The 12,703-nt window shown below is 42.1% G+C and overlaps 1 protein-coding gene across 3 annotated transcripts in view; it reads right to left on the bottom strand.

The window, feature by feature from the left end:
• sugct (succinyl-CoA:glutarate-CoA transferase) overlaps nt 1–6,280 on the bottom strand; it is an 81,237-nt gene extending 74,957 nt beyond the window's left edge. For 2 of the 3 annotated variants that reach the window (XM_038276101.1, XM_038276100.1), the window contains exons 1-8: nt 6,077–6,280; nt 5,386–5,440; nt 5,240–5,313; nt 5,076–5,161; nt 1,677–1,727; nt 1,459–1,579; nt 1,126–1,217; nt 856–999 (exon numbers count right to left, since the gene is read on the bottom strand). In XM_038276101.1, coding sequence (XP_038132029.1) covers nt 856–999; nt 1,126–1,217; nt 1,459–1,579; nt 1,677–1,727; nt 5,076–5,161; nt 5,240–5,313; nt 5,386–5,440; nt 6,077–6,209 — 756 coding nt within the window. In that variant the 5' untranslated portion in view covers nt 6,210–6,280. The remainder of the gene's footprint in view (nt 1–855; nt 1,000–1,125; nt 1,218–1,458; nt 1,580–1,676; nt 1,728–5,075; nt 5,162–5,239; nt 5,314–5,385; nt 5,441–6,076) is intronic. The other variant, XM_038276099.1, reaches the window with a different exon arrangement.
• Nucleotides 6,281–12,703: the final 6,423 nt, after the last annotated feature.

Here is a 12,703-nt window from a genome sequence, read left to right as displayed (position 1 = left end):
TAAAGAGAAGCGCCATCTGCTGGTCAGACCCTGTAATTCAGTGAAAGGGTGGAGTCAGAGTGAAAAAAATCATGCATGCCCAGGAGAAGACCAGTGGCTGGAAGTTGGAGGGGATTCTGCTGCCATCCGTCTGCTTTTGACTAGAAACGGCCATTTTGAATGTTTGCTACCGAATCTTAAAGCTACAGTGTGTAATTTTCTGCGACATCTAGCGGTCAGACTGCAGACCGCAGCAACATGAACATCTCCCCCCCACCGCTTCTCCCCCCCCAACAGTACGGCGAGCGTTACGGGACAAAATGTCTTCCACGACGTCCGCATCACCTACCTTCTCAAGTGATGAGGTTTGTTTACATAGATAATTTTAATACTGCCATCTATTGTTCAGTACCGTCTCAGTTCATCTCTCTCAACTTGCCGTAGTTATTTTCGAGCGTAATTGGAGATCTCGCAATCGCTAGTTTGTTGGCTCTGCGCTGCCGTAGCGCAAAGATGTCTGCCTCCATGGCTGCGAGACCCGCTCCTATGTAATTATAAATAACGAATTCTAAGGCAACGCAAATATTAAGGTTAAGAGGCTGAGCTCGTAGATGATGATAAATAACATAGTTATGTATAATATATTACATTTCTGACTGTATATCCCTGTAATTATTACACACTGTAGCTTTAAATTTGCCGAGTTAAAGGACGTTTTTCGACATTTTTTGTTTTCCTGGTAATTTAAATGTTTCTTAAAACACCAAACCTTTTTTTCTTATATTTAACAGGCTAGGTTAGGGTTACACACACCATGAATCTGCTGCTAAGCAACACTCTGGTAGACAGGAAGTGACATCACAAACAGGAAGTTACCTGTGAGGACAGCAGGTTACAGTCGATGTGAGCTCCTCTACCCGTCCTCTGCCTCTGCAGCAGGGCGGCCATGACGGCTCCGTGTGCGTACAGCCCCGTTGCTAGATCCGTCATGGCGACGCCCGGACGAACCGGCTCTCCGTCCTACGACAGCAAAGCATCATGGGAGCTTAGGCTGTTTAACGGACTGATGACATCATCATCATCAGAGCTCATTTCACATCCTTCCTGCTCCGTTCTGAGCCCAGAACCTAAAGAAGGCGCTCTGACCTCCGGCCCGGTGATGTGCATCATTCCAGACACCGCCGAAGCGATGGAGTCGTATCCTGGACTCTGAGACTGGGGACCCGTCTGTCCGTACCCTGAAGACACAACAAAAGGTTCTAGGAAAACCAGAACCCAGCTGCCATGAATTAGAGGCCTCTGGGATTACTGGGAGGTATGGGACTCAACGGGAATCTGCTGCTCCAGCGGTTTAACCGGACCTGGAGGTGGTTCTGTGAGTCTGAGGGCCGTTTAACATCAGGAGGTCAGGAAGAAACTGGATCCTCAGTGGATTGAGAACCAGGACCCAGACTGAGACCGGGTCCAGGAGGTCGGTACCTGATATGGAGCAGTAGATGAGCCGTGGATTCAGTCTGCTTAGCTCGGCGTATCCTAGACCCATCTGAGAGAGCTTCCCTGGCAGGAAGTTCTCCACCAGGACGTCACTCACACCTGCAAGCTGAACGCACGCCATGAATACACAAATCATAAAAATGTTCTAATTAATTACGGTGTAAAAATAAGAACAGGTGAGTTCATGTTGTGTTCTCAGGTACCTGCAGGATGATCTCTGCTCCTCGCCGATGTTTCATGTCCACAGCGATGCTCTGAAAAACAACATTCTGGGTTCAGCAGCAAAAAATGAAGCTTCAGCAGAAAGTTCTTAACCTGACAACAGCCAGATGCATGTCTGGCTCCGCCTAGCTCCACTCACATACATCTGGGAACCCGCCATAGGAATTGCCTTTACTGAAGGCTGGGCCTTATCAAAACTCCTTGCATATGATTGGATAAGCCACTTGTCTATCATCTTTATTGACGTGCTATTTCAACCACTCACACCGAAGCTAACCTGTGACGCTGTGAGAGGAGGAGCCATTTGGTAGATCAAGCTCTTGCCAAATTCGGTCGGGAGAAGGGCGAAAACATCGTTTCCACCAACAAAAGCCTTCAAAGCCGTTCTCTGATGTTCTTTTGATGAAACAATATCAGATAGATTGGACAACACAGAAGAAATAGCAGCATCAATGCTAACGCTTGCTTCCTCGATGCGAGCCACCATTGTTGTTGGAATCTCACGGTCGCTTCTCCACTCCAGGACACACCCACCCTGCGTCCTGATTGGACAGACCATAAATTTGGTTGGACACACCCACCCTGCGTCCTGATTGGACAGACCATAAATTTGGTTGGACACACCCACCCTGCGTCCTGATTGGACAGACCATAAATTTGGTTGGACACACCCACCCTGCGTCCTGATTGGACAGACCATAAATTTGGTTGGACACACCCACCCTGCGTCCTGATTGGACAGACCATAAATTTGGTTGGGGAAATCACTTTCAATGAGCGGGTTCCCAGATGTACAGGTGCTGGTCATAAAATTAGAATATCATGAAAAAGTAGATTGATTTCAGTAATTCCATTTAAAAAGTGAAACTTGTATATTATATTCATACATTACATACAAACTCATATATTTCAGATGTTTATTTTGTTTAATTTTGATGATTACAAATGAAAATCTCAAATTCATCATATCAGAAAATTAGAATATTGTGAAAAGGTTCAAAATTGATGGCCCCTGGTGCCACACTCTAATCAGCTAATTAACTCAAACCACCTGCAAAAGCCTTTAAATGGTCTTTCAGTCTAGTTCTATAGGCTACACAATCATGGGGAAGACTGCTGACTTGACAGTTGTCCAAAAGACGACCATCGACACCTTGCACAAGGAGGGCAAGACACAAAAGGTCATCGCTAAAGAGGCTGGCTGTTCACAGAGCTCAGTGTCCAAGCACATTAATAGAGCGGCGAAGGGAAGGAAAAGATGTGGTCGAAAAAAGTGTACAAGCAAGAGAGATAACCGCACCCTGGAGAGGATTGTGAAACAAAACCCATTCAAAAATGTGGGGGAGATTCACAAAGAGTGGACTGCAGCTGGAGTGAGTGCTTCAAGAACCACCACACACAGACGTATGAAAGACATGGGTTTCTGCTGTCGCATTCCTTGTGTCAAGCCACTCTTGAACCACAGACAGCGTCAGAAGCGTCTTGCCTGGGCTAAAGAGAAACAGGACTGGACTGCTTGTGAGTGGTCCAAAGTCATGTTCTCTGATGAAAGTAAATTTTGCATTTCCTTTGGAAATCAAGGTCCCAGAGTCTGGAGGAAAAGAAGAGAGGCACTTCATCCACGTTGCTTGAAGTCCAGTGTAAAGTTTCCACAGTCAGTGATGGTTTGGGGTGCCATGTCATCTGCTGGTGTTGGTCCATTGTGTTTTCTGAGGTCCAGGGTCAACGCAGCCACATACCAGGAAGTTTTAGAGCACTTCATGCTTCCTGCAGCTGACCAACTTTTTGGAGATGCAGATTTCATTTTCCAACAGGACTTGGCACCTGCACACAGTGCCAAAGCTACCAGTACCTGGTTGAAGGACCATGGTATCCCTGTTCTTAATTGGCCAGCAAACTCTCCTGACCTTAACCCCATAGAAAATCTATGGGGTATTGTGAAGAAGAAGATGCAATACACCAGACCCAACAATTCAGAAGAGCTAAAAGCCACTATTAGAGCAACCTGGGCTATCATAACACCTGAGCAGTGCCACAGACTGATCGACTCCATGCCACGCCGCATTGCTGCAGTAATACAGGCCAAAGGAGGCCCAACTAAATACTGAGTGCTGTACATGCTCATACTTTTCATGTTCATACTTTTCAGTTGGCCAACATTTCTATAAATCCTTTGTTTTTATTGGTCTTCAGTAATATTCTAATTTTCTGATATGATGAATTTGAGATTTTCATTTGTTGTCATTTGTAATCATCAAAATTAAACCAAATAAACATCTGAAATATATGAGTTTGTATGTAATGTATGAATATAATATACAAGTTTCACTTTTTAAATGGAATTACTGAAATCAATCTACTTTTTCATGATATTCTAATTTTATGACCAGCACCTGTATGTGAGTGGAGCTGGGCGGAGCGAGACATGCATCTGGCTGTTGTCAGGTTAGAAAGTTCTACGCCTGGATCTAGATCAGAAATGACTGCATGGTTTTTGTTGGCAGCTCTAGTTAAACATTCTGTGTTCGTGATGTTCTCAGGATCTGAAGGGACGGAAGATTGGCCCTCTGGCCCTAAGGCCGGGCCCTAAGGACCTCAGGCCGGGCCCTAAGGACCTCAGGCCGGGCCCTCTGGAGCTCAGGCCGGGCCCTCTGGAGCTCAGGCTGGGCCCTCTGGAGCTCAGGCTGGGCCCTCTGGAGCTCAGGCCGGGCCCTCTGGAGCTCAGGCCGGGCCCTCTGGAGCTCAGGCTGGGCCCTCTGGAGCTCAGGCCGGGCCCTAAGGACCTCAGGCCGGGCCCTAAGGACCTCAGGCCGGGCCCTCTGGAGCTCAGGCCGGGCCCTCTGGAGCTCAGGCTGGGCCCTCTGGAGCTCAGGCTGGGCCCTCTGGAGCTCAGGCCGGGCCCTCTGGCCCTAAGGCCGGGCCCTCTGGAGCTCAGGCCGGGCCCTAAGGACCTCAGGCCGGGCCCTAAGGACCTCAGGCCGGGCCCTCTGGAGCTCAGGCCGGGCCCTAAGGACCTCAGGCCGGGCCCTCTGGAGCTCAGGCCGGGCCCTCTGGCCCTAAGGCCGGGCCCTCTGGAGCTCAGGCCGGGCCCTAAGGACCTCAGGCCGGGCCCTAAGGACCTCAGGCCGGGCCCTCTGGAGCTCAGGCCGGGCCCTAAGGACCTCAGGCCGGGCCCTAAGGACCTCAGGCCGGGCCCTCTGGAGCTCAGGCCGGGCCCTAAGGACCTCAGGCCGGGCCCTAAGGACCTCAGGCCGGGCCCTCTGGAGCTCAGGCCGGGCCATCTGGAGCTCAGGCCGGGCCCTAAGGACCTCAGGCCGGGCCCTCTGGAGCTCAGGCCGGGCCCTCTGGCCCTAAGAACTTCACAGCTCCTAGCGTTTCACCTTCTTGTTCCGGTTGATGCTCAGGAAGTAGATGCTTTCTGAGGAAACAAACGGCGGCCCCCAGGCTCTGGTGTCGTCGCCTCCACCTGTTCAACACACCCAACATCAGAAGCCATCAGATTTCCCACAATCCTTCAGCTGCGGCCCAACAGAACAATACTCACCTGGTCTCTCCACCTTAATCACCTCGGCTCCAAGGTCTCCAAGGATCATGGTGGCAAACGGACCGGCCAGAACTCTGCAAACATTCAGACAGAGCTTAGCATCAAACCAGGGCTGAGAGGAGACAGGCGCACCCTGCTGAGCTCACCGGGTCAGATCCAGCACTCTGACGCCCTCTAGTGGCCGAGGAGGGGTTCCTGCAGCTGCATAGAGACAGCAAAGGTCAGAGGTCAAAGCAGAGCTAAAGCAGCTTTCAGAAGAGTCTGGGTCATTAAGCAGTTTATGGATGTTCTAGTTCACCACAAATATTAGAACGATACAAATTTTAGTTTTAATTTATATCAATAATCTACTGCTGAAGGTTCCTCAGTCCTTCATTAGGAGGCTCTTCACACACACAGCATGATATCAGAAACAATTGAAGTTTTTTTGTTTAAAACCTGTTTGGATTTTACTAAACTAATATTTTCTAATTTAAATAGTTTATTTTTCGTAAATATCATTTAGATTTCACCTAAATGACCGCAATCATGTACAAAAAGCTTTGTTTTTCAGTAATTAAAGCTTTGCAGCGGTTTCCAAAGAGAGCTTGCCTCTCACAGTATGGCGGACGCGCTGACGTATTGCCTGTATGAGTTATTAGCGAACCTTGAAGAGATCAGTTCATATTTAATCAGCTGTGGTTTAATGGGACACATGGAGAGCCCAGTTATTTAGGAGACTCTTAAACATATTGTAGATCTAAATATGTCAGCATATCTGGAGGTTCTGATCTAGATCTCGATGATCTAACCAGAGCGGCTAGCATTAGCCTGTTAACCGCAGCTACGGGGCAGTACCTGTGTTTATAGCCGCCCTGCGGCCCTTGCTGGCCGGACAGCCCCCAGCCTGGTTCCCCTGGAGGAGCCCTCTACAGGCCGAACGGTACCGACACCCGGGGAGGCTTTTTAAAAGGCTGACATTGGCAGACATCTCCTAAACCTGTTAGCATATGCAGATGCTACGTCACGTCCTGTCACCCGGCTTTCAAAGTAAAAGCAGAAAAAGAGGTTTAAAAAAGAAGCTTGATTTGTTTTTGCTTTTTAATTTGATTAAACTGCTTTATTAGTTAATCCTTCCCCATGAGCAGAACCTAAACATGATGGATCACAGCCTGGCAGCGAATTCCTTCCAGAAAAACTTTAAAATTACATTTAGAGAGCTCTTCTTCCTCTTCTTAAAAATAATAACTAAATAGAAAAACTTATATCCTTTCTATCCAATTCGTTTTCTTAAGGTCATTCATTAAATAACAAAAACATTTGTCCAAAAAATCTTGTATTTCTGGGTATTCAAAGTGAAATGCAGAAGATGATCTATGCGATCTATTATCTATTTCTATAGACCAGTTATTCCTTTGCCTTCACATCAACCCAGTTTTTAATATGAATGAAATCACAATACAACTGTTTTTATTCAAATGTTTTTTTTTTGTCTTTTTGTTGTTTCTCTTGTCAGAAAGTGAAATATGCATTTAAAAAAACCTTTTTTATTTTAAAGCAGAATTTAAAGCATAGACACTGCTAATGCAAGTTTCCAGATGTATAATAATCTGTTACATATACAAATATAGTAATTTTAAAAAGGAAAAAAAATTATAAAAACATTTTGTAAACTTGTTTAATGGTTAAATTAGATGCTGGAGAAGATTCTCAGTCATTCCAAAAACGGCCATTAAAATCAATTAACTGGACTTTGTTTCCAAGTTCCATCCAGGAAGCTTAAATGTCAGAAATGGCGGTGAGTTCCAGGTTTCCTGGATATGAAGCTAAACGTCTTCAAACTTGGAAGCAGAATCCAGTGGATTGTTTTTAATTTTCTTTTTTTGGAATACTTCAATTGGATCTCTGACCATTCGAAGGGTTCTTAATTTGTGTTGTGCTGCCATCTGGTGGACATTATTTTTGACCAAAAATAACCTACAATTTATTTCTATTCCGTACATTCCTCTCTGCTGATATGACTGGATCAGACGACACTTTAACTCTGCTAAATGGGTTCCTCGAATATTGCAAAAATGAGCAATCTCCTGTCCAGGGGTGATACTAAGAAACTAGTCCATGCATTTGTTACTTCAAGGCTGGACTATTGTAATTCTTTACTATCAGGAAGTCCACAAACTGTAGTTAAAAGCCTTCAGCTGATCCAAAATGCTGCAGCCAGAGTTCTGATGAAAATGAAAAAGAGAGATCATATCTCTCCTATCCTGGCTTCTCTTCATTGGCTTCCTGTTAAATCCAGAATAGAATTTAAAATCCTCCTTCTCACATATAAAGCCTTAAATGGCCAAGCTCCATCTGATATCAGAGATCTGATTGTTCCTGATGTTCCTAACAGAGCACTTCGCTCTCAATCTGCAGGTTTACTAGTGGTTCCTAGAACTTCTAAAAGTAGAATGGGAGGCAGATCTTTTAGTTCTCAGGCTCCTCTCCTGTGGAACCAACTACCAGTTTTCAACCCAGTCTCATGGGAAAACGTACCCCCAAACGTTGGTCCACACTACAAAACGTAGTGGAGGTACATTAATGGCCATTTCTTCTGCCTATACGCTTTCTATTGTTTTACGTCCTAGTCACGTGACTTTCAAGATTCCAGCTGGGAGAAGAAAAAAATATATATATATGGCCGACATTCGCTCATTTTTTTGTGGAAAGATTAATTACTTGAGTTTGTTTTTGCATTAAAATGAGTTTTGATTATATTTCTAGTGAGAAATGTATAGTTTGTTGCCAGAATATTTACTCAGGGAATGTACATATTCACTTGCTTGTTCGTTTCTTGCAAAGATTTTTCAAGATAATGTGAAACTGAAACGTTTTGGTATAAACATGGCTGAGATTTCTCTAACTTTTAGTGGGAAAATCAATAATTTCAATCAGTTTCTGCATTTAAATGGGTTTTGATTACATTTATAGCGAGAAGTGTAGGGTTTATTTACATAATATTTACTTAGTGAACATACATAATCACCCGCTTGCTAGTTTTTGCTACGTTTTTCGGATCTCGTCAGGATTATGTGAAATTGCAACGTTTTGGCTGCTACCCATCGCCTAGCATTTAGCTGCCGCCCCGATTCAACATTGAATTCTTTGTGATTTAACTCCATCTGACGGATCAAACCCTCGCCACTGCGTGCGTTGCGTCTGAGGTTGATTTTCAGATCAATGCATTGCGTCGTGGCATACGGGAGAAACTAATTAAACTAGTTTAAAAAAAGGATCACGGGTTAAGATCGGATGTGTTTTATTTGGAAATCTACCGGATCCTTTGTGCATTTAACTTCCTGTTTGGTGCGATCTCATTGATGGGTTTTGACCAGATTTTGACCAAAGAGGAACTAAAAAAAACAAAACAATTTAAATACACAACCAGCATATCTGGAATCAGTGACAGAGAGCGACTGGGACCAGAAGTTTATTAATTTCTCCCCACTGATTTCCATTCAAAATGTTTTCGATCCCACCGGGCTCTAGGGAAGGGGCGGGCATACCGCCACCTACTGTTCATGAGTGTGTAGCAACATTGTTTTACATCTATTAAATTCTATTTTTTGTATTCTGAAGATAAATAAATAATGCTTTCCTTAATCTATAAATATCTTTTATATTTCCTTTATTTCCCAATAATCCTTTAAGACTCCATTCTTGGCCTGTCCTCTTTTCAATTTCTTCCTTTCAGGTCCAGATGTTTTGCAGTTCATCAATAGGTGTTCTATATTTTCTATCTCTCCACATCCTTCACATTTATCATTATTTTTCCTCCCTAGTAAGTATAAATTGTAATTTAAATAAGTATGACCTACTCTTAATCTGATCATTATTATTTCTTCCCTTTGGTTTCTCTCATTAATATTTCTATTTAATACTGACTTTTGTAATTTATATAACCTTCTTCCTTTTTATCTTCATTCCACCTTTTTTTTGCCATTTTTCAATTTCTTTCCTCTTAATAAATGATTTTCCTTTCCCTAAAGGAATTGTAATTGTTATTGCCTCCTCTAATTGCTAATTTGTCTACTACTACTACATTTTCCCACTTTGACCTTTTAAGGTTAGCATATTGACCAAAAGCTGACACCAAAAATAAAGCAATCGATTATTTACAACAATATGCTACATTTAATGAAGACTAATACAGATTTTACTCTCTTATAAGAATTAGTTTTAGGTTTTATAGGGGAGAGTTTGTATCGGCAGTCATCTGGGAATCTTTTATGTATTTACTGGTAAAGAACAACCTCTCAACCCATTTAATGTAAATGTTGCGTCGAACCAGAAAGTTATTTGAAGAGCATAGATGCATAAATATATGCATAGCTTTAACAAGGGCCTCATGAAGGTCTGTTCTGTTATTCTCTTTTGGAAAATATAGACATTGTGGGCATTCATTTCCCTGATAATGATTCTTAGACATCCAGGTCATAATCATTCCAAAAAAAAAAAAAAAAAAAAAAAAAACTTTGGACTTTGCCATCTTTCCCATTCAGGACGTCAATTAAAAATTACAGTAGCCCAACAAATCTTTGTTTTGGCTAAGAAAATATGCAAATTGAACCTGATGCCTGATCCCAATAGCTTGACTCTGAACCGAATTTGATCCCTATTACTTTTTGGCCACATGCACATTATTGTGCTGCCTGGTCAACCCTAAGAAAATGTTCTGGAACTGCCACTGAACTGACACCCAATGCATGGAGGGTAACCCAAAAAGGGCCATTGTTAGAGAAACTGGGTGCCTACAAAGTGCTGTTTTCAAGCTAATTAATGGAAAGTTAGGTGGAATGAAAAGTAGACAAATAACAATTACAATTCCTTTAGGGAAAGGGGAAGGAAAATCATTTATTAAGAGGAAAGAAATTGAAAAATGGCAAAAAAAAAGGTGGAATGAAGATAAAAAAAGAAGAAGGTTATATAAAGTACAAAAGTCAGTATTAAATAGAAATATTAATGAGAGAAACCGAAGGGAAGAAATAATAATGATCAAATTAAGAGTAGGTCATACTTATTTAAATTACAATTTATACTTAATAGGGAGGAAAATTAATGATAAATGTGAAGGATGTGGAGAGATAGAAAATGCAGATGTATTGATGAACTGTAAAACATATGAACCTGAAAGGAAGAAATTGAAAAGAGGACAGGCCAAGAATGGAGTCTTAAAGGATTATTGGGAAATAAAGGAAATATAAAAGATATTTATAGATTAAGGAAAGCATTATTTATTTATCTTCAGAATGCAAAATTAAAAAATAGAATTTAATAGATGTAAAACAATGTTGCTACACACTCATGAACAGTAGGTGGCGGTATGCACGCCCCTTCCCTAGAGCCCGGTGGGATCGAAAACATTTTGAATGGAAATCAGTGGGGAGAAATTAATAAACTTCTGGTCCCAGTCGCTCTCTGTCACTGATTCCAGATATGCTGGTTGTGTATTTAAATTGTTTTGTTTTTTTTAGTTCCTCTTTGGTCAAAATCTGGTCAAAACCCATCAATGAGATCGCACCAAACAGGAAGTGAAATGCACAAAGGATCCGGTAGATTTCCAAATAAAACACATCCGATCTTAACCCATGATCCTTTTTTTAAACTAGTTTAATTAGTTTCTCCCGTATGCCACGACGCAATGCATTGATCTGAAAATCAACCTCAGACGCAACGCACGCAGTGGCGAGGGTTTGATCCGTCAGATGGAGTTAAATCACAAAGAATTCAATGTTGAATCGGGGCGGCAGCTAAATGCTAGGCGATGGGTAGCAGCCAAAACGTTGCAATTTCACATAATCCTGACGAGATCCGAAAAACGTAGCAAAAACTAGCAAGCGGGTGATTATGTATGTTCACGAAGTAAATATTATGTAAATAAACCCTACACTTCTCGCTATAAATGTGATCAAAACCCATTTAAATGCAGAAACTGATTGAAATTATTGATTTTCCCACTAAAAGTTAGAGAAATCTCAGCCATGTTTATACCAAAACGTTACAGTTTCACATTATCTTGAAAGATCTTTGCAAGAAACGAAGAAGCAAGTGAATATGTACATTCCCTGAGTAAATATTCTGGCAACAAACTATACATTTCTCACTGGAAATGTAATCAAAACTCATTTTAATGCAAAAACAAACTCAAGTCATTAATCTTTCCACAAAAAAATGAGCGAATGTCGGCCATATATATATTTTTTTTCTTCTCCCAGCTGGAATCTTGAAAGTCACGTGACTAGGACGTAAAACAATAGAAAGCGTATAGGCAGAAGAAATGGCCATTAATGTACCTCCACTACGTTTTGTAGTGTGGACCAACGTTTGGGGGTACGTTTTCCCATGAGACTGGGTTGCAGTTTTAGTCCGTGAGGCAGACACCCTGTCTACTTTTAAGGCTAGACTTAAAACTTTCCTTTTTGATAAAGCTTCTAGTTAGAGTGGCTCAGGTTATCCTGATCTATCTCTATAGTTCTGCTGCTATAGGCTTAGACTGCTGGAGGACATAGGGACCCCTTTTTCACCATTCTGCTTCATTCTATCTCTATTCTCCCACTCTGCAGAATCTGTTAGTTCCACTTTTACCTTTATGTTTTCTTATGGTAAATTTATCAAACCTGGTCCTGTTCAGCTGTGACTCCATCGTATTGCTGGAACGGATCTGGGCCAATTAATTTCACTCACACAAAAAACATTTTCTGTCATCAAATACTTTTACTTTTTCAAGACTAGTTCCAGGCATGTAGATTTTCTACGATAGATCAGCCTATCAATGAATATGAACAGTGACCTTTCAGTAAAGTAATTTATGCATATATTTTTGTTCCATTTCTGTATTTCAGAGTTTTAAATTTAAGCAGAACTAAATGTAAAATTGTTAGGCTTTAAATTTCTAATCCAGGTTTAGCTCCATGTTCCGCACAGAGAATTTAATCTCTGGCAGGACAAGTTGTTGAAATAGAACTTTTTCCAGGATAAAAGCTTTGATTTTTCTTAGAAACTGTAGAAAAGTGTCGGCCTGTTGGTGAGACGTTAAAGTTAAAGGAAGAACCTCCGGTTTATCTGGAATAAACATCAAACTTAGGGAAATAAATCAGGAACTTTCTAATGAAATAAAACAGCAGAGTCCATTTAAAACAATCCGACAGCTTTTATTATTTTCAGATAAAAAAAAAGATCCTTGTTTAACCAGCTGCCGTTTGTGGAAGCAGACGACTATAAACTACATTCACTGGTCTGGAGAAGAATCCCGGCGCCGAGACCAAAACAGCTTCACCTCAGGATGGGAAACAGCTGCTGAGGGGCTTTTATTTTGGTAAATGCTGCCGTTTCCTGTCGGGCCTTTTCCCTCCATCTTCCTTCCTCAGGATCAAAAATAAAACAATAAAAAAACATTTTATTGAGATAGAAACCAGGATGGTAGAACATCCAGTCCAGAGGTTG

This window comes from Cyprinodon tularosa, unplaced genomic scaffold (assembly GCF_016077235.1).
Source record: "Cyprinodon tularosa strain WSP-4 unplaced genomic scaffold, ASM1607723v1 ctg996, whole genome shotgun sequence".
Classification (NCBI taxonomy): Eukaryota; Metazoa; Chordata; class Actinopteri; order Cyprinodontiformes; family Cyprinodontidae; genus Cyprinodon; species Cyprinodon tularosa.
The sequence above is the reverse complement of the archived record's forward strand: the minus strand, read 5'-3'. Positions and strand labels throughout refer to the sequence as shown.